This window comes from Pseudophryne corroboree, chromosome 9, assembly GCF_028390025.1.
Source record: "Pseudophryne corroboree isolate aPseCor3 chromosome 9, aPseCor3.hap2, whole genome shotgun sequence".
Taxonomy (NCBI): domain Eukaryota; kingdom Metazoa; phylum Chordata; class Amphibia; order Anura; family Myobatrachidae; genus Pseudophryne; species Pseudophryne corroboree.
The window spans coordinates 74,177,848-74,198,852 of NC_086452.1; the positions used below are offsets into that span (position 1 = coordinate 74,177,848).

A 21,005-nucleotide genomic window follows, 5' to 3' on the forward strand; every position below is an offset into this window, starting at 1 on the left:
GTTCATTTTAATGGACATCTCATTAAATTGTCGAGTCAGGACCTGCACCTGATCGACCACCTGTGGCAAAGTATTTTGAGGGGTATGCTCCATATTCCCACAAAATGTCAACAGGAGTTGGCTGCTGAATATGTTACGCACACCAGTGCTAACAGGAGTATACCGGTGTATGAACAGAGAGGGAAGCGAAGCAAACGAACTCACAGACAGTATAACATAACATACATAGGAGGTGATGGAATAACTAATAAACACAAAATGAACGGTGAAGCCCAAAGGCTCAGGAATTGGGTGACTCCCTAGTGTCAGGAATGCTCAGATGGAATAGAGCGGACAATGAAGCGAGATGTAGTGATTTAACATGTGGAGCACCCAAAATGATGTTGCTAAGAGCAACAGGAAAAACCCCAAAGGGTTACCAACGGGTGTGGGAATAAACTCCTTGGTCAGAGATAGAAATATAGACACAAGGAGAGTATCCACAATCCTAACCCCCACTTGCAGGGCACAGGTTCAGCTTACTGCCACTAAACTGACACCTGGACGCCCTGCACAGTGAGGGAGGATTAAGCAAGCAGGTCTGAGAGTACAGCCGCAAACCTGCTGGGTTCACAGAATAGCAAAAGAACCCCAGCAGGTTAAACAACTGACTCCAGTCTTACTGCTAGGTCCGGATTGGCAGAATGAAGTACCGAATCCCAAGGCCTATTCGCAGTAAGCAACAAGTGAATACAAAGTCACACAGTACTAGCTAACTCTCTGGAACTGACTAACAAACAAAGATTCAGCAGCATTTGCCTAGCCTGAGAGGATGGTTTATATAGCAGGTGCTGTCCACGCCCCACTCAGACCTCACAGACTGTGAGCACAAAACCAGCACCGGATTCCCTGCCGTGCACAGAGCCTGTAACCACTACACAGTAAAAACCCGGACCGGAGTACCAGCTGCGCTCAGGTTACTTCGCTAACACTTGCCTCCCGGTTGCCATGGCGACGTGGCAGTACAGAACAGGAGATCCTAACACAAATACACATACAAAAGCTACTACAATAGTCAGGGAGCAGGACAGGAGAAAAGAGAGAGCTACAGGATGCTGTACAGGACTGTCTGTTGCTACTACCACCGGCCGGAACCTCGGGCACCACAACCAGGCCTCCCCCACCTCCCCTCCCCAGGAGCAACTCACCATCTATCCTTCAGTCCACTGTCCGCCCGCTGCAGACCTTCATCATTCTGATCGGCTCCTCTCCCTAAACATGTGGTCGTGACACGTCACACGCAGACACGGCAGCACAGAGTACCTAGCAGGAGAGGAGACAGACAGAGCGGCACCCGGCAGATGTCCGAAATCTAAGCACTAACAGTCTGCCGGTGTCGGGAAGTAAATGATGCATTCATTAAACAGCTCTCTCGCGAGCCCCCTGTGACCCGCATAGCGGTAAATCCGCTACTGCCAAGACGCCCGCCCCTGTGACACCACCGTTATTCCGGCCCTGCCTGCAGGTGTTGCCGGCGGTCCTGCGCTCACAGTGTACATTATCTGCAGGGCTCTCATGCAGATAAATCCATCTTACCTATTGCAGTGATCAGCAGGGTACAGGCATGTAGTGTCTGGGGATGGCAGCTGCTTTTGCTTGTTTTCCTGTGTCAGCTCCTGTGCCTTCAGGGCAGCACTGCGGCGCAGCATGACATCATGACATCACACGTGCTGTGTCACAATAAACAATAAAAACTTTATTGCAGTGCAATAAAGTTTTCTTTGTTTCCGGCGGTACATCACGCATGATGTCACGGCTCAGACACAACTGCAGCAAAAGACACAAGGAGGGCCACAATTGCATACAATCAAGCCCTATGAGGAAGGATCCCGCCCCTCTCAACAGACCCCACCCTCATCAGACTGCACCCACATTAGGGCTGCTTCCATAAATTTCCTGGGCTGCTTTTTCATTCCAATCCGCCCCTATGTCACGCAACGCTACTGCTCTGAAAGCACTCTGAGCCACTGCGCATAGAGGAGCAGCAGCCAGAGAAGGTAGGTGTGACTGGGGCTGGAGCAGGAGGGATGTGGGGGCTGGAGATACGCTGAGGGGTTGAAGTTGGAGAGACAGAAGGGTGCTGGAGTTGCAGAAAAAGGGTGGGGGGGGTGGGGAGGGGGTTTGCAATAATGTTATGCATAGGGGCGTCCTGACTTTTAAATCTGCCACAAGGCATATTACCTATCCACTACTAAGCAACACATCGTCCACCAACACAACATACACACCACAATCCAACTTACCACCACCAAATTATACCCACAACGCATCCACCAACAAAACACACCCATCCACCACAAGACAACACACCTCACCAAGCATAACACAAACCACAACATACTCACCACCACCAATATACACCCTTTACCACAACAAACCCACCTACAAAATACTAAGGACAACAATGCAAACCCCATCAAGTATAACACCCACCACAGCTCAATATATCCCAGAAAGCGAAACACCCCCGCTAATACAACAAACCCACCCACCAACACAACAAGCCCACCCCAACACATCCCACCAACCATAACACTCACCTACAAAACAAAACACCCACCACCATACATACCACCCCCACTACTACACACCCACCGCTTAACTCCACTAACCTCCCACATTAGCCATATAGTATAATTTATTCCTCTGATATACAGGATTTGATATAATATATTTATTAAGCCTAAGAAAGAGATAAAGTGGACAGAAATAAAGGGGTCTATTCATGAAGCAGTGAAAATTGTGGAGAAGTGAGCCGTTGGAGAAGTTGTCAATGGCAATAAATCAGCATTCAAGTAACATTTACAATTTGCATACTATACAATTATACAGAGCAGCTGATTTGTTGCCATGTGCAACTTCTCCAATGGCTCATTTCTCCAATCTTTTCACTGCTTCATGAATAGACCACAAAGTACCAACCAACCAGCTCCTACCTGTCATTTAGCAAACACAGCCTGTAGCATGGATGTTAGGAGCTGATTGGCTGGTACTTTATCTCCGTCCACTTCAACTCTTTCCAAGGCTCAGTACATAGACCCCAAGGTTGTGCAGACATATAAGGACTGGTCTCTGACCTTCTCAACATAGGAGTACAGGACACATTCTGGAGAAAGGGACCCGTCCTGCAGCTTCTCTGTCAGCTCCAGCAGCGTCAGGCTCAGGATAGCACCGCTGTCCACTCCAGGATTCTGGAAGAATTGTAAAAGATCAAAGCACTGAGACAGACAAGTGTAACAGGGCATCACCTGATCAACCATTAGGCTTCAGCCTAGGGTGTTGGGTTATGGGGGGATCCAGCTTCTTAGCTACAATTGCCCCATGCATCTCCCTGCACTTTTCTCATCACAGACGTCCTCTGGTATCACAATGTACACAAGTGCTGGACGAAGTGACCACAAGCTACCAGGATTTAAAAACTGGGGGTGTGACTGAGCCTGTGGTAATGGTGGGACTAACTAGTCACTGATCTATTCTCATATGTGTAGCTGTGTTGCTATGTATCATGATATTACATTGTCGCATTGCAGTCTCCAGCTACAGAAGCGATGAGCAGTGATCACCAGGGTCCCACAGACATATCTGAGCTCAAGTGTATATGCATACCTCCCAACCATCCTTATTTCAGTGGGATAGTCCCACTTTCTGGACACTGTCCAATACGTGGGCCACAGTGTCCTGCAGGTGGTCGGGAAACACTTGTAATACCCTGGAACTGCAAGGGTTAAAACACTGCAAGGGCCTGCAAGCACAAAGCAACTGTGGCACTACAGGTGCCAGCATGACTGTGTAATAAAAGTAAAAGGGTTGCTGGAGCTGCATAGAACTGAGCCAGCAGCCTGCAAAAAGCAAAGGCAGGGCTCACCAATTTGCAGCTAAGGGCGGGAAATCCCAGATGGAATGTCTCCCTGGGAATAAAAGGTTACAAAAGGCTGTCATGCAGCAGCAGCAGCATGGTCTTTGCAGCCCAGAAGCCTGGAGTGTTAGCTAGCAGAAGCACATGTGTTAGCGGAGAGAAGCGTGGTGTGTGAGTTGGAAAGATGTAGTCCCAGTGAGGTCTCCTCACATGTTTATGTGGGGAGAGATGTCAGACGCAGCAAGGCACCTGACAGAGGGAGAGACCGCAGTGTGAGAGCAGCAGTACTCAGAATCCAGTAAAAGGGTGATGCCAGGAGAAGAGTGTGTTACAGGTGGGAGTCTCAAGAGAGGATGTATCTGGGTGAGTGGTCGGAAGCCACGCGGCATGATTAGAAGCCCCCCATGGACATGACATAGAGAGAGACAGTAACTTGGTATGTGTAGCACTACTGGTCACAGAATGCCCTGGTACGTACTGCTGTTCGCCATATTCATGCCTCTGCAATTAAGTGATGCACTAGAGGAACTGAGGAAGCCGCCGATGCTCTTGAGTAGGCGGGGAAACGCGTCTGTCAGACACTCTCATACAGACAGCAGCAATCTTATATCCACTGGCCGGTGATTGCAAATACCCCGAAGGCGCGGGGCTGTGTATGCCTTCTCTGCTGACAAGTCCGACAAATCTCCAGTTAGGCTGACGAGGAAATATTCCAGCCGCACGGCTAGCCGCCGGGAGAACAAGAAACGGTGAGCGATATATGAAGTGATTCCCCTCCAAAGTTTAACGGACAGTGACGAGAGACACTAACCAGGAGGGATGCCGTATGTATGCTTACAAGCTGGAGAATAGAAGCACTCTGTACGGTATACAAACAACTTGATACAAAGTAATCCCAATAGTTACATTTGTAACAAAATATATATGAACTGCCTAAATGGACTGTTCAGCTGTGAGGAAGGCGTTGTTTTAGATTATTACTAAACTATTCACTTGGCATCAGAAACTGCTCAAAAGTTTGCTAATTAACACAATTGGTGCAATAAGTTGCTAAATAATCTTCGTATATATGGACTTGTGCAGATAGATTGGAGTTGTGGATAAGAACTCTGTATAATGAATATTTAAGGAATTGTGTTTTAAAATTATGTCAGTATTTTTTATTGGAAATAAGTTTTATATATAGCCGGCCGGCTGATATTAGATTATATAGAATTGTATGGATATAATAAAAAGTTTTTTATTATTATAAAAAAATAAAATCTACATCGGATTTGATAAGCGCACTCTCATATTGTATTCTTTTTGTCTATATTGGGGTAAATGACCTAGTACCCCTGAGAGAGCTGCTGCCGAATCCGACAATTGCAGCGCCAGGAACACTGTGCTGTTATGCACTAGAGGAGGTGCCCTGATGTATAATCGATTGTAACCATTAAGCTTTGTGCTGGAGAAGTGTTCAGAAGTTATCCCTACTATATCCATGCTTTGATGTTAAATAAACTTTATGCTGTTTTATGAGATGGCCTGGTGCCCAATTCTTTATGCGCTGCACCGACACCTGTAGTCCACTCCCACAATGCAACTGTAATTAAACACCTGATTATTCAGAGGACCCTCTGGTATCTGTGCCTGAACCCATGACCAGCCGGAGCAGAGTAAGTGTGATGCACTATGCACAGTGACTGCAGTTTTTGCATACCTAGTACCAGTGGGGTTTTACACACTGTCACCGCTGCACTAGCTACAGGGCAGTGGTGGCGAATGGTTGCCTCAATGCAATGCCAGGAGAGTCTGGGGGCAGCCCAGCAGCTGGCAGAGTGCAGACATGAAACCACATAACCTTTTGCACATGCAAGTACTGACACAGCAGATATGAAAGTTGGGAGGCATGGCTTATGAGTCAGGATATGACTCTGTTTGGCTAGGTGACTTTTATATTGCTATTTTGTGCAATGCAAGATCCACATCCAGGGCATGTGTGATTGTCAGCATCCAATTAGGAGTTGGAGGTGATTCAGGGTATTGTTTTCCCTTATACTGAAATTTGGTTGGTGGACCTACCCTCTCTCCCCTCATCACTGTGCAGCCGTGTAAAGCGCGTAAATTGGCTAAAGCCGATCAAACTAATGGGTGCAGTGAAAAAAAAGTCCCTTTTGATTGCCCAAATGGGTCACTTTTCACGCACTTCAGTTCGCCACCCCCAGGAGGTGTGAGCTGAAATGCCAACGCCGACAGCCATCCCGCCTGGAGCTACAACTGAATTGCTCCGTTAGGCACTATCTAGTGGCTGCCGCCACGATAACAATTGAATATCGGCCACAGTGTCTTTTTAAGTGTTCAGTAACTATCGCTGCTGGAGAAGACTGAAAGTTGCTCTGTATTTATCCTAATCAATGGCACAGCTGAAGGTTAGTTATATCTGAAACTGCTGTAGAAGTAACACTCTGTCTAGGATATAGTAATACCGCTTTTAGACCACAAATAGCGGGTCACAGCCAGGAACCTGACATGCGTGCCACCCGGCTGCGACCCGCCTCAGCCCCCTTTCCCACCGGAGTCACCAGCCCAGCATGTTGCCGGGTTGGTGATGTTGCCGGTGACGCGACAGGGGCGGCGCTTGGAGATCACATGATCTCCAAGTGCCGCCTGCGCATAGACTGTAAAAGACCCGGCTACCGTTTACACTGCACAGTTTGCCGGGTTGAACGCGTGTTCAACCCCGCAATCTTCCCAAGTTGGAATACCGGGTCACTCGACCCAGACTATTCCAACTCAACCCTTTTACACTAGCCAGCAACATGGGTTATGAACGTTCATGTGCAATAACCCATGTTATATGCTGGCGGCAGAGGCGTCGGAACAGGGGGGGTAAGGGGGCAGCATGACCCCCCCAAATGAGATGGAGGCGCAGGCGCAGCTGAGGGGGAGTGCTGTCCCAGCGCTACCCGCTCAGCAGGGTCTGCAAAGCAGGAAGGCGTTCTCCCCGCTCTGCGACCTTGCTGATGTGCGCCGCTGATCCCTGTCACACTGACAGGGAGCAGCGGCACTGGCAGCATGAAGAGCAGCTCCCCCCTCTCTACCGCCCACTGATGGAGCCGCACTGTGCTGCCTGCCTGCTGCTGGCTGCCGCTGCTGCCAGCGCCTGTCACACACTTATCACAGGCAGCAGCGGCACCAGCAGCATGATGAGTGGTGCATGCGCCGCCCTCACCAGTGTGCCAGGAAGACCACAAAACAAGCACAGGTCTGCCTCCGAGTCCTGTCCCGAGCCCCGCCTCCTCTGTGGGCTGCTTTAGAAGATCAAAGGGAGCTGCAGCGCGCAGTAGCTGAGACCCACGTGTGGGTGGGTGAGAAGGCACAAATATCTGGTAAGTGACAATTGGGGGGATTTACAGCATTTGTCTATTTACCCTCCATGTAGCTCCCCCCTCAGCATCCATGCCCTCACCCTCCCTCTAAATCCCGTCAGCGTCCCTACCTTCACCCTCCCTGTAGCTCCCCCATCAGGTGCCCACACCATCCCTCTAACTCCCTGTCGCTGTCTGCCATAATGTGTAAAGAGGGGACGCTGTCTGCCGTAATGTGTAAAAAGGGGACACTGTCTGCCGTAATGTGTAAAAAAGGGGACGCTATCTGCCGTAATGTGTAAAAAGGGGGACGCTGTCTGCCGTAATGTGTAAAAAGGGGACTCTGCCATAATGTGTAAAAAGGGGACGCTGTCTGCCATAATGTGTAAAAAGGGGGACGCTGTCTGCCATAATGTGTAAAAAGGGGGACGCTGTCTGCCGTAATGTGTAAAAAAGGGGACGCTGTCTGCCATAATGTGTAAAAAGGGGACGCTGTCTGCCGTAATGTGTAAAAAGGGGACGCTGTCTGCCGTAATGTGTAAAAAAGGGGACGTTGGTAAAAAAGGGGACGTTGTCTGCCGTAATGTGTAAAAAAGGGGACGCTGTCTGCCGTAATGTGTATAAAGGGGGATGCTGGCTGCCGTAATGTGTAAAAAGGGGGACGCTGTCTGACGTAATGTGTAAAAAGGGGGATGCTGCCTGCCGTAATGTGTAAAAAGGGGACGCCGTCTGCCATAATGTGTAAAAAAGGGGACGCTGTCTGCCGTAATGTGTAAAAAGGGGACGCTGTCTGCTGTAATGTGTAAAAAGGGAACGCTGTCTGCCGTAATGTGTAAAAAAGGGGACGCTGTCTGCCGTAATGTGTAAAAAGGGGACGCTGTCTGCCGTAATGTGTAAAAAGGGGATGCTGTCTGCCGTAATGTGTAAAAAGGGGACGCTGTCTGCCGTAATGTGTAAATAGGGGACGCTGGCTGCCGTAATGTGTAAAAAGGGGGATGCTGTCTGCCGTAATGTGTAAAAAGGGGGACTGTCTGCTGTAATGTGTAAAAGGGGCTCTACCTGGTTTAGTGGCGCTACTGTGCAGCGTAATTTGAATAATAGAGACTACTGTGCACCGTAATATGAATTGGTATAATTTTGTGGCCACGCCCCTTCCCCATGAAGCCACACCCCTATATATTGTTTGCATGCCTACAGCGCGCACTGCCCCTATCTTGCATGGGGGGGGGGGCGTCAATGCCGCTTCTTGCACACAGCGCTAAAATGCCTAGCTACGGCACTGGTCTCCACAATCAGTGCCCCTGCCCTCACACTCCTTGTAACTACCCCCTTAACGTCCATGCCCTCACCCTCTCTCTTAATCCGCCGTCAGCGTCCCTGCCCTCACCATCCCTGTAACTCCCCCCTAGCATCCCTGCCCTCCCCCTCCCTGTAACTCTCAAAGTAGTGGGAGTAAGAAGAGAAAAGAGGTGATAGAAAATAGGGACATTGGGCACAGCAGGCTGCGGCAGCACACTGATTTTACAAGAGGAGTCGCCTGGAGGTAAGCGCTCACCTGCACTGGGGAAGGTGGTGAGGTTTGGGGGAGGGGGGTGCCAAAATGTCATTTTTACTACGCCCCCCCAACCTCAAAACATTCCAGCACCCCTGGCTGGCGGTGTAAAAGGGATATAATTGGCCCCTATCTCTTAACTTAGAACTGTTATAATGCTTCTTGATAGGCTAAAACTGTAAATGTAGAACACTTGTCATCTACTGTGACTGTGCAGTGATGTCTGCTGCAATTACAGTCTCTCAGAAGCAGCTTCTCCTTAGAGAGCTATTTATTAAGGAGAAATGTCTGATGTCTTTATGAACTGAGTGGGTCATTCTGAGTTGATCGCATGTAGCAACTTTTTGCTGCTCGTGCGATCAACTAAACGCTGCCTATGGGGGTGTATTTTAGCATAGCAGGGCTGCGATCGCTTGTGCAGCCCTGCTATGCTAAAAAAGTTTTGTGTAAAACAAGACTAGCCCTGCAGTTACTTACCCTGTGCGATGGATCCAGCGATGAAGGTCCCGGAATTGACGCCAGACATCCGCCCTCCAAACGCCTGGACACGCCTGCGTTTGGATCTCCACGCCCGGAAAACGGTGAGTTGACGCCCCGGAACGCCTTCCTCCCATCAATCTTCTTGCGGTCACCGCTGCGACCGCTTTCTTCATACACGGCGTCGCTGCGCCCGCCGTGCATGCGCAGTTCCGACCCGTTCACACCGCTGCGATGAACCGCAGCGCGTGAAAGGGGCAGAATGACCCCCTAAGCTCTGAGAACTTACTTGTTTACAGCTTTTACTGTACTTGGGCTTGGCTAATACTGCAAGAATAATGTTGCCAAGTAATTGCAATGTGATGCCCAGCTGACAGAGCTGTTCCACAGGAACTGGCTGAGCTGTTCAGAACATTCAGTGAGGACAGCGTTTGCTCCCAACTACAAGCCTCTCCTTCCAAGAGGAAGGCGATTCCCCTCTCTCCCAGCTACCTCAGGAGACTTCTCCTGACAGGACTAATCACTCCGCCCCTCTCCTCAGAGACAAATCCCTCACACTGCTCTGTATGACTTTGTCCCTTTGTGAGGGATACCCGGGTACCTCCATAAACTTTAGTATTCCTACAGTTTTTTTTTATGCACAAATGTTTATAACTATGGTCCTGATGGAATTTACCCAAGGGTTCTTATGGAGCTGCACGCTGAACTAGCAAGACCTCTATTTTTGATCTTCATGGATTCGGTTAAATCAGGTATGGTTCCCAAAGACTGGTGTATAGCGGAGGTAGTGCCGATATTTAAAAAGGGGAGCAAAGCTAAACCAGGATATTATAGACCAGTTAGTCTTACATCTATAGTGGGGAACGTATTGGAAGGTATTCTAAGGGACAGTATTCAAAAGTTCCTTGAAGCAAATAAGGTCATTAAAAGGAACCAACATGGATTTGTGAAGGTCAGATCATGTCAGACCAACTTATTTAGCTTTTATGAAACAGTAAGTGCGAACCTGGATCAGGGTAAGGAGGTGGATATAATCTTTTTAGACTTTGCCAAAGCTTTCGACACTGTACCACACATGCGTCTTATCTACAAGCTACAAGAAATAGGGCTAGGGAGCACAATATGCACTTAGGTAAGTAATTGGTTAGATAATAGGGAGCAGCGCATTGTGGTCAATGGATCATTTTCAAATTGGACTAAAGTACTAAGTGGTGTGCCACAAGGGTCTGTACTTGGACCACTTTTGTTCAACATTTTCATCAACGACCTAACAGTAGGTCTAGAGAGCATGGTATCAATTTTCGCAGACGATACCAAATTGTGTAAGGTTATAAATACGGAGGGGGATGCTGAGTCTCTTCAGAACGACTTAACTAAACTGGAACAATGGGCAGCAAAATGGAGAATAAGATTAAACACAGACAAGTGTAAGGTAATGCACTGTGGGGGCAAGACCAAAAATAACACCTACATACTAAAGGGGGTAATATTAGGGGATTCTGTACAGGAAAAAGACTTAGGGGTTCACATAGATAACAAATTAAGCAGCAGTACCCAAAGTAGGATTGCAGCAAAGAAGGCTAATAAGGAATTAGCATGTAAAAAGTGGGGAATTGATGCAAGGGACGAGAGTATTATACTCCCATTATATAAATCACTAGTGAGGCCTCATCTTGAATACTGTGTGCAATTTTGGGCACCATATTACAAAAAGGATATCCTGGAGCTAGAAAAGGTTCAGAGGCGGGCGACCAAACTAATCAAGGGCATGGAGACGCTGGAATACGAGGAAAGGCTTGCAAGGCTAGGCATGTTTACATTGGAAAAGAGGAGACTAAGAGTGGACATGATCAACATCTACAAATATATAAGGGGTCAATGCACAGAGCTTGGGAGGGACCTGTTTTCTATAAGATCAGCACAGAGGACACATGGTCACTCGCTTAGGTTAGAGGAGAGGAGTTTCCGCACATTGAGGCAAAATGTTTTTTTCACAGTAAGACTGTGTAGAGCATAAATGTGACCGAGCAGCATAAGCTCACCGTCTGGGCTTGCGGCGCGCCTCTCAGTGCATCACCTTGGCTTGGAAGGGGTTAATATTTTGTGGTGGGAGGAACGAAGGGAAAACTTCTGAATCTTGATTGGCTGGAGCATGGATAGGGGCTGGACTGTCTTAAATATAGGCTGCTGACTGGGGACTTCCTGCCTCTTGCCAGTTTTTATCGTGGAACTGCTAAGTACTTCATTTTGTTAATATCTACTTCAATTCCTATAATCCTTTCCTTTTCCTAGCTCTTTATTTCTTTTTCTTCCTATATTCTCCCTTCTATCCTCTCCCTGATGTTTTCTTCTATCCCCCTCTACTACCCTATTCCCGCTGCCTGTCCTATTCTTGACATCCCCCCCCCCTTTCTACTCATGTCCAGACCACGGCGCAGCGCTGGTCTCCCCACACGGCTCATGGACTCTGCTGTTGTCCAGCCGACACGGGGGAGACCTGACGCGCCTTCTGCATGGGAGACTCTGGTCGTGCGCGGCCGGGCTCGGTCACCCGCCCGTGCTCCCCAGCGTCCTCGCTCCCCGTCTCCGTCACCACCGCTGACTGCGGCGCTGGACGGAGCGCAGGGGGTCCACGGCCGTCCGAGGTGGCCTGCCAGGAACGGTGTCCTGCTGTCCCTGGATCAGCCGCTCGGGGCGGCTTGCGGCCACATAAGTTGCGTGGGGCCCGGACCGCGTTCCCGCACTGCGCATCGGCGGCTGTCTCCCGCTAGGGGGGGCAGCCCCCATACCGCACACACTGTGTCACCCATTGGGAGGGCGGGGGGTTGCGCGGCTGCCGGATGCCAGGGGTCTGCGCAGCGCGCGCGTGCCAGTTTTAATGCAGCCAATAGAGGGGCCCATATGAGGCCTACTCCTGTTCCCCAGGTGCACACTCATGTCCGGCCAGTGCCCTCCCGTGGCAGGGCGGGGCGAAGCGCCCGCTCTGCGGCTGCGGATGGCCTGCTGCCATCAGTGGTCATTGCAGGGCCTGTCGGCTGGGGGCGTGCCGCGTCCGCCCGCGGTGGGACGGGCCACCTGGCCTCTCCTGCCGTGGTTGGACCCGTGGCGTCAGCCCCTTTCGGGTTGGCACGCATGCCACTTAGTACTACCGCTAGCCGTGGCCGCGCGACCCCTGACGGTCCCAGGCTGGGGTCTCAGCTGCCGGTCACTCACCCCATATGGGGGCGGCGTGCGCAGGCAGGTGGCAAGCGATCTAGCCCTCCCCGCGTCCAGACGTCTGCTTCCAACGCTGCAGCAGACACCCCTCAGTCTGACGTTGCGCTGCCTCTCTCTAGTAGTGATGACTCTCCGGCTTCTCATCCTGGGGCTAATTCTCAGGATAGGATGAGGTCGCGGCGCAGGCGGTTCGGCCGGGGCGTATCACAGCAGACCAGATGTGCCGTGGTACCCGATAGTGAGGGATCATCCGGGTCCTTGCTCCCGACGGGAGGTTTGCGAACCTCGCGTGGGGCGCGCGACTCGCGTGTCGGGTCTGATCTTAGAGCGCCTGCCACGGCGGCTGCACCCTTGGTGGACGCCACCGTCTTGTCCACCATTTGTGCCGCTGTCGTGTCGGCGGTGGCTCCCTTGTTATCCTCCGTACCGGGGGGACTGGGGCGGACCACCGCTTTTTTGGCGGATAGCATTGCGCGTCTTCACGATGGTGTCCTCTATGCATTAGCTGCGGGCAAGCTTACTCTAAAGCAGGCTCAATCCTTATTGGGCCTGTTTAACTTTGCTTGCAAGGTCATCCCCATGGGTAGAGTTTTCTGTAGAAAATTGGAGCGAGCGACAGTTGGGATTAGGCGTCCACATTATTTCCTTAGGTTATCTCTCGAAATCCGGAGAGATTTACGTATTTGGGACGAATTTTTAGTTTGTTTCAACGGCGTCTGTATTTGGCAGGAGGCGGTCGTGGCTAGCCCATCCCTGGAGCTTTTCACAGATGCCTCTGGTGCTTTCGGGTTCGGGGCTTATTTTGCTGGCCGATGGTGCGCGTGTCCTTGGCCGCGTTCCTGGCTTAGCGAGGGCCTCACGACAAACATGCTGTTACTGGAAATTTATTCCATTCTGGTCGCATTGGAATTGTGGTGCGATGCCCTGCGTAACAAACAGGTTATCTTCTGGTGCGACAATCTGGGCGTGGTTTTTGTCATAAACCAACAGAAATCCACGTCTTTGCCTGTCCTGAGGGTCCTTGCGCAGATAGTCTTTCTATGCTTGGTGAACAACATTACGTTGCGAGCGTCCCGGGCGTGCGTAACAAAATAGCTGATGCCCTTTCTCGCGGCGACTGGCAGCGGTTTCGGTGCTTGGCTTCTGCAGCTCTAATCCAAGGGGAATCATGTCCTGTTTATGTGTGGCAGATTATCCGCCCGGCTTGGAGGATTTAGCATACAGGTTGTTGGCCCCTCCTACTTTTATCGGGCCGCCTGGGAACGGTGGAGTCACTTCCGCTTGGAGAGAGGCCAGAGTGGTAAGACCTCTCACGACTTACTTTTAGATTTCATCTGGGTTTTGTACACCGACGGGATTTCACGGGCGTATGTTGGTAGGGTTCTTGCGGGTATATCTTACTTTCTGCAACTTCGGGGGGAGGAGGATTTTACTAAGTCCTTTTTCCTCCGGAGGGTGTTGAAAGGTTGGGCTCGGGCGATCCTGCCCCGGCCGGATACTCGACAGCCGATCACTGGTTCTTTGCTGAGGCGAATTTTGGGATCCCTACAGAGTATTTGCTCTTCGGGGTACGAGGTTCGCCTCTTCATGGTGGCCTTTACGATGGCCTTCCACGGTGCGTTCAGGGTGGGCAAGTTGGTGTCCGTTTCTCGGACTTCTGCCTCGCCCATGCTGGCAGCCCACGTCGTCGTGCGCCCCGACGGTTTGTGTTGTAGGATTCAGTGCTCCAAGACTGACGTAGTCGGCAGGGGACAGTGGGTTCGAATGGGTCGGGCTCATGTGCGGGGCATTTGTCCAGTTCTCGCGGCCCGGTCTTATTCGTCCGTACGGCCTCCAACGCCTCCCTGGTTGCTCGTCCATTGTGACGGTTCCCCGTTGACTAGGTATCAATTCCGGTCAGTTTTGGGGCGTTGTATTTTATACCTGGGTCTAACTCCGGCCGACTATGGGACTCACTCTTTCCGCATCGGCGCTGCTTTGGCAGCCGCTGCGGTGGGTTGGTCCGAAGTCGAAGTCCGGGCACTGGGTAGGTGGAGGTCTGGTGCAGTCAGACGCTATATCAGACCTTTTCCTCCCAGTGCGCCCTTTTGAGGATTAGCCGCTCATCGCAGTTGCACTTTGCGATTGCGGCGGCCTTGAGGATTTTTTGTTTTATCGTTGGTTTTAATTACGGCTTTTGCCGGCTGACGAAGGTTTGCGTTTTTGCCTCAAGTCAAATTGGGCGATCCACCTACCCCCCCCCCACCCCCATCCCCCCGGTTAGGGTAGCAGATTAGGTTACCCATTTTTCTTGTTCTACCTACATTTTCGTTTTTATTAACCTTCCTCACACCCTTCTTTTGCAGGACAGCGGCTAGATCCGCACTTTATATGGTTTGTCGGCCATTCCTATGTCTACTGGCTGTCTGTGTCGGCTCTGGCTTGCGACACGATACGGTTCCCGGAGCTGCAGGCTGTGCGCTGGTTGGGGCGTAGAGGCCTCCGCTGGGACGGCCTGCGGGATTGGCTGAGGTCGGCAGTTGGCCGATTCGGGTATCTGCTTTTTCTGGTCTTGCATCTGGGGGGCAATGATCTGGTACGCCGCACTGGGCTCGACATTCGCCTCGAGATCAGGCATCAACTGTTGGAGCTTATGGCAGACTGGCCATTTTGCCTGATCCTCTTGTCAGACATTGTCCCTCGGAGGTCTTGGCGCGGAGCCTTTAACCCCGGGGCGATTGACCTGGTTTGGAGGCGGGTCAATTCGGTGGTCGGTCGGGCTGTCCTCCAGCATGGCGGGCTTGTCGTGACGCACGGTAGGATTTCCTACCGTGATCCGACGCAGTATTGGTCTGACGGGGTGCATTTGTCGCCGGCGGGTATGCTGGTCTTCTTGGAGAACATTCTTTGGGTCCTTAGGTCTCTTTAGATCATTTTTCTGTTTTGGTTTAGTCAAGTTGAGTGAGGTCTCTTTAGATAGTGTTCTGTTTTGCTTACGTAGTGTTCTGTTTTTAGCTCGGTGGTGGTGGCAGGTTGGTAACCTGGCAGTTGGCCGGTTTCTGTACGGTTATTTTAGTTTAACTTAGGACTTCAATGTTAGTAAGTTCGGGTGTACTTTAGGTAAATTTTATATTTTTATAATTAATTTAAGGGCATCACTTTACCAGGTGGGTCCATATGATAGATATAAACATATGTGGATGTCGGGGCCGGTGGCCCAGTTTTTTCCCACTAAGAGCGGAGTGTACCTACAACTGTTGGTGGGCAGGGGTAGTGGCAGAAGGTCGACCCCTGTCCTTGGAATTTTTGAGTTCCGATGTCTGGGATGGAGGCAGGAGGCCGATCCCGGAACATCTGGGGCAGAAGGCTCCCTCACACATATGTTTTTTGTTGCTAATTTTTTCTGTATTATAATATTGATCACCCATGTTACGATTTTTTATCATGTTTAACCGTTCTTCTCCCCGCCACGTTAGTTAGAAAGGGAAGTCTGCATTTTAGTTTTAGTATTAATAGGCCTTCCTCTCAGTCACGCCAATTACAGTTGTTGTGTCTTTATTTAATAATATAAGTGTGCTTGAGTGGCGCGTGGATGCATCTGACGTGTGAAGCTTAAGGACCATATGTGTTTGGAATTCCCTGCCTGAGAGAGTAGTAACTGTGGACTCAGTCAACACCTTTAAGAATGGGTTAAATTCCTATTGCATCAAGATATTCAGGGTTATGGTGCGTAGGCACGCATTATAGTTAATATAACTAGTCCTAACATAAAAATAACTAGTCCTATAATAAGACTGCATAGGAGACCACAAATAGGTTGAACTCGATGGACAATTGTCTTTTTTCAACCTTAGTTACTATGTTACTATGTTACACTGATACGGCCCATATATATCATTACAGGAGGTTACACTAATGGGGTGTCACGTATAACTACAGATGTGCCCGCATTCATTTTACCGATGAACATGAATATGCCGTGATTGCGGCAGGTGGTGATCTGTTTGCTGGAGTTTATGCACCATGGAGGCTGCGCACATCTGCGGGCATGCTAATCTTGGCATATAAATCACAATTGCCTCGATTAGACTGCAAGATGGGCAGGGTCACATCAGTATATAGCTTATACACTGTATAATGTTGGTTGTCTGACACAGGACAGTACCTCACTCCAGCTCCATCTGCCGTAATATTACTAAACCATCTATAATGCAGAGCTGCAGACACCATCTCCTCTCCAGACTTGTCTGCCTATGTATAGACAGGGATAGCTATCTGCAGCAGTGGCATGGAGCAACGGAGAAGCGGGAACCTTGATTATTTCTGGAATTTGGACCAGACCACTCACAAGCATAAATGAACACAGAGGCAGATTTGAAAAGCATTACATTGAGAGGGCACAGATAATATACAGTTAGATCCATATACAGATGTGTCATCATACACAATTGCAGCAGTCACGCAAAATAGTCCATTTCGGTGCACCAGGTCCTGTGCGTGTTTGTCCTTCGATTGTGTGTCTTGGTATATGAACAAATTATCTGCAAACCGAACCCCCCCCCCCGAACCTAGGGGATCCGGGGCCATCCGAGCCACAGCTCGGATGTCCCTGCTTGCCCCGGATCCCCAATCGAGACAAAACCTCACGATTCCACTGTCACATCCTGAGGTTTTGCCTCGGACGCTGGTCTCCATAGTAACCTATGGAAGGCCACTGATTGGCTGAGAGACCTGTCTGTCATGGCTCTTAGCCAGTCAGTGTTTCCCCATAGGCTACAATGGCCCCAAGATGGATGCCCGCACAGCGCTAATAGCGCCGCCGCCCGCACTGCTGACACTGCCAGCACCCCTGCACTGAGGACACTTTCAGCTCTCCCATACTGCTGAAACTGCTGGCACACCTGAACTCCTGCACTGAGGACACTTCCGGCTCTCCCACACTGCCGACACTGCCACATCCCTGAACTCCTGCACTGAGGATACCTCCAGCACTACCGCATTGCCGACACTGCCGGCACCCCTGCACTGAGGACACTTCCGGCACTCCCACACTGCCGACACTGCCACACCCCTGAACTCCTGCACTGAGGACAAATCCAGCACTCCCGCATTGCTGACACTGCCGGCACCCCTGCACTGAGGACACCTCCGGTACTCCCGCATTGCCAACACTGCCGGCACCCCTGCACTGAGGACACTGCCAGCACTCCCACGCTGCCGACACCCTGCACTAGGGACACTGCCAGCACTCCAGCACTGAGGACACCTCCCACACTGCCGACACTGCAGGCACCCCTGCACCGAGGACATTTCTGGCACTCCCACACTGCCGACACTGCCGGCACCCCTGAATTCCTGCACTGAGGACAACTCCAGCACTCCCGCATTGCCAACACTGCTGGCACACCTGCACTGAGGACTCTGCCAGCACTCCTGCACTGAGGACAACTCCGGCACTCCCGCATTGCCGACACTGCCGGCACCCCTGTACTGAAGACACCTCCAGCACTCCCGCAATTGCCGACACTGCTGGCACCACCACACTGAAAACACTGCTGACAACCCTGCACTGGGGACCCTCTGTCACAGTAAGTGTGCTATTGGTGTATCTTACCTGCACTGTATCTGACCTGCACTGTAACCCATGCTGTATCTGACAAACACTGTATCCGACCCACATTGTATGTGACCTGCACTGAAACCCATGCTGTATCCAACCTGCACTGTAACCCATGCTGTATCTGAACAACACTGTATCCGACCCACATTGTATTTGACCTGCACTGAAACCCATGCTGTATCCAACCTACACTGCACCCGATCCGCATTGTATTCGACCCGCACTGTATCCAACAAACACTGTATTTGACCTGCTCTATATCCAACCCACACTGTATTCAACCTGCGCTGTATCCAACATACACTGTATTTGATCCGCACTGTAACCTGCACTTTATCTGGCCCACGCTGTATCTGACCCACAATATATACAACTCACAATGTATGCGACCCATACAGTATCTGACCTGCACTTTATCTCGCACTGTATCCGACGCGCACTGTATTTGACCTTGCACTGTAGCCAACCCTCACTGTATGCAACACACACTGTATCCAACCTGCACTGTAGCCTACACTGTATCCAACCCACACACTGTACCCAACCCACACTCTTACCTGCACTGTATCCGACCTGTACTGTATCTTGCACTGTATCCGACATTACGCTGTAGCCAACGTGCACTATATCCAACCCACGCACCGACCTGCACTGTATCCGACTTGCATTGTGTGCAATCTGCACTATATACAACCCGCAATGAATTCCATCTAGACTGTATCCGACCTGCCTTGTATCCACCTGCACTGTATCTGACCCACACTGTAACCTGCATTGTACCTGACCCGCTTTGTATCCAACCTGCACTGTGTCTGACCCGCACTGTATCCAACCAGCACTGTTACCTGGTCAGTATTTAACTGCGTGTCCCAAAGTATTCCGCACTGTCCTACGCAGGTACATAATGCTGTTTTTTTGTGATTAGGTAGAATTTGGGGAGCTGCTAGACAAAATGGCTGATTGGGGCTTTACATGGGCACAGGGTGCCAGTCATCAGTGACCCAGGGCCCCCAGGAGGGAGGTACAGACTGGGCACTGAGAATAGGCATGTGCTGGGGGCATGTGCACTTGTGTAGGGGGCATCAATGTCCACTGTTGCTATTTTACACCTGGTTTAGGTTTTTTTTTTTATTTGCTGTTTGGTAACTACTTCAGAGCAATGATATTGTACACACGATTCTGACTAAATTTCTGTGTTGGATTGTTTTCTATTGGTTTGATTGGTTATTGCTAATACAGTACTAATTTGTAAAACATTTTTAAACAGAAATAACTGCCGTGTGTTTGTGCCGCTTTTCTGTTGCTTAGTTTAGCCAGCCAGGCTTTGGCCTATGTTGGTGAACAAGGGCCCTCATTCTGAGTTGTTCGCTCGCTAGCTGCTTTTAGCAGCATTGCACACGCTAAGCCGCCGCCCTCTGTGAGTGTATCTTAACATAGCAGAATTGCGAACGAAAGATTCGCAGAATTGCGAATAGAAATTTCTTAGCAGTTTCTGAGTAGCTTCAGACTTACTCAGCCATTGCGATCAGTTCAGTCAGTTTCGTTCCTGGTTTGACGTCACAAACACACCCAGCGTTCGGCCAGAGACTCCCCCGTTTCTTCAGACACCCACTTCCTGTCAATCACAGTACAATCACCAGAACGATGAAAAATCCCTGTTATGCCGTGAGTAAAATACCTAACTTTTGTGTAAAATAACTAAGCGCATGCGCTCTGCGAACCTTGCGCATGCGCAGTAAGCGACTGATCGCAATATAGCGAAAATCGGCAACGAGCGAACAACTCGGAATGACCCCCATGATTGTGAGGTGTGAGGTGGTCAAAATTTACTGGAAATGAACGGACATTAATGTTATTGAGGTTAGTAATACTGTATGATCAAAATTACCAACAAATTCTGTGATTTTAGCTGTTTTTATGTTTTTTTCAAAAATCATCCAGATCCAAAACCAAAACTCGAAAGGGTGGTTTTGGCAAAACCAATTCAAAACCAAAACACAAGCGGGGAATTAGAACCAAAACACAAAACACGAAAAGTGCCAGCCGCACATCTCTACAAATTCAAGCTACAGTTGTATAATGGATCTGGGGGGTCATTCCGAGTTGTTCGCTCGCAAGCTGCTTTTAGCAGCTTTGCACACGCTAAGCCGCCGCCTTCTGGGAGTGAATCTTAGCTTATCAAAATTGCGAACGAAAGATTAGCAGAATTGCGAATAGACACTTCTTAGCAGTTTCTGAGTAGCTCCAGACTTACTCGGCATCTGCGATCAGTTCAGTCAGTTTCGTTCCTGGTTTGACGTCACAAACACACCCAGCGTTCGCCCAGACACTCCTCCGTTTCTCCAGCCACTCCCGCGTTTTTCCCAGAAACGGCAGCGTTTTTTCACACACACCCATAAAACGGCCAGTTTCCGCCCAGAAACACCCACTTCCTGTCAATCACACTACGATCACCAGAACGAAGAAAAAACCTCGTAATGCCGTGAGTAAAATACCTAACTGCATAGCAAATTTACTTGGCGCAGTCGCACTGCGGACATTGCGCATTAGCGACTAATCGCTCCGTTGCGAGAAAAAAATAACGAGCGAACAACTCGGAATGACCCCCCTGGTTTTAAAGTGGAGACTATCAGCTTTAATTTAACGGTATTTACAGATGGAGCCACGCTAATCGTGGCACCGTCTGTGCCTGGACGCACCCGCCTAGGCGCACCCATCGCAGTGTCTGGGCCACGCGCATGTCCGTGACGCGCATGCACCTGTGACGCGCACGTGCCCCATTCACTATAATGAGCATCTCCGTGCTCTCCCGCCAGGAGTGCACATCTGCGATGGAGCCGCTTGGATGCGGTGGGCACATTATCTTTAAATAGTGCTGCCCAATAGAAGCCTATGGGCTTCAATCGCACTGCCCCT

At 50.2% G+C, this 21,005-nt stretch overlaps 1 protein-coding gene across 3 annotated transcripts in view; it reads right to left on the reverse strand.

Annotated features, from left to right (window-relative positions):
• The window catches only part of LOC134957542 (fatty-acid amide hydrolase 1-like), a 175,313-nt gene that overhangs the window by 125,440 nt on the left and 28,868 nt on the right, over window positions 1-21,005 (reverse strand). The window contains exon 2 of one of the 3 annotated variants that reach the window (XM_063939518.1): window positions 3,117-3,230. The exons of 1 other annotated variant lie outside the window; for it this stretch is intronic. In XM_063939518.1, coding sequence (XP_063795588.1) covers window positions 3,117-3,230 — 114 coding nt within the window. Of the gene's footprint in view, window positions 1-1,187; window positions 1,458-3,116; window positions 3,231-21,005 lie in introns of those variants that run through there. One more of the 3 variants, XM_063939520.1, reaches the window with a different exon arrangement.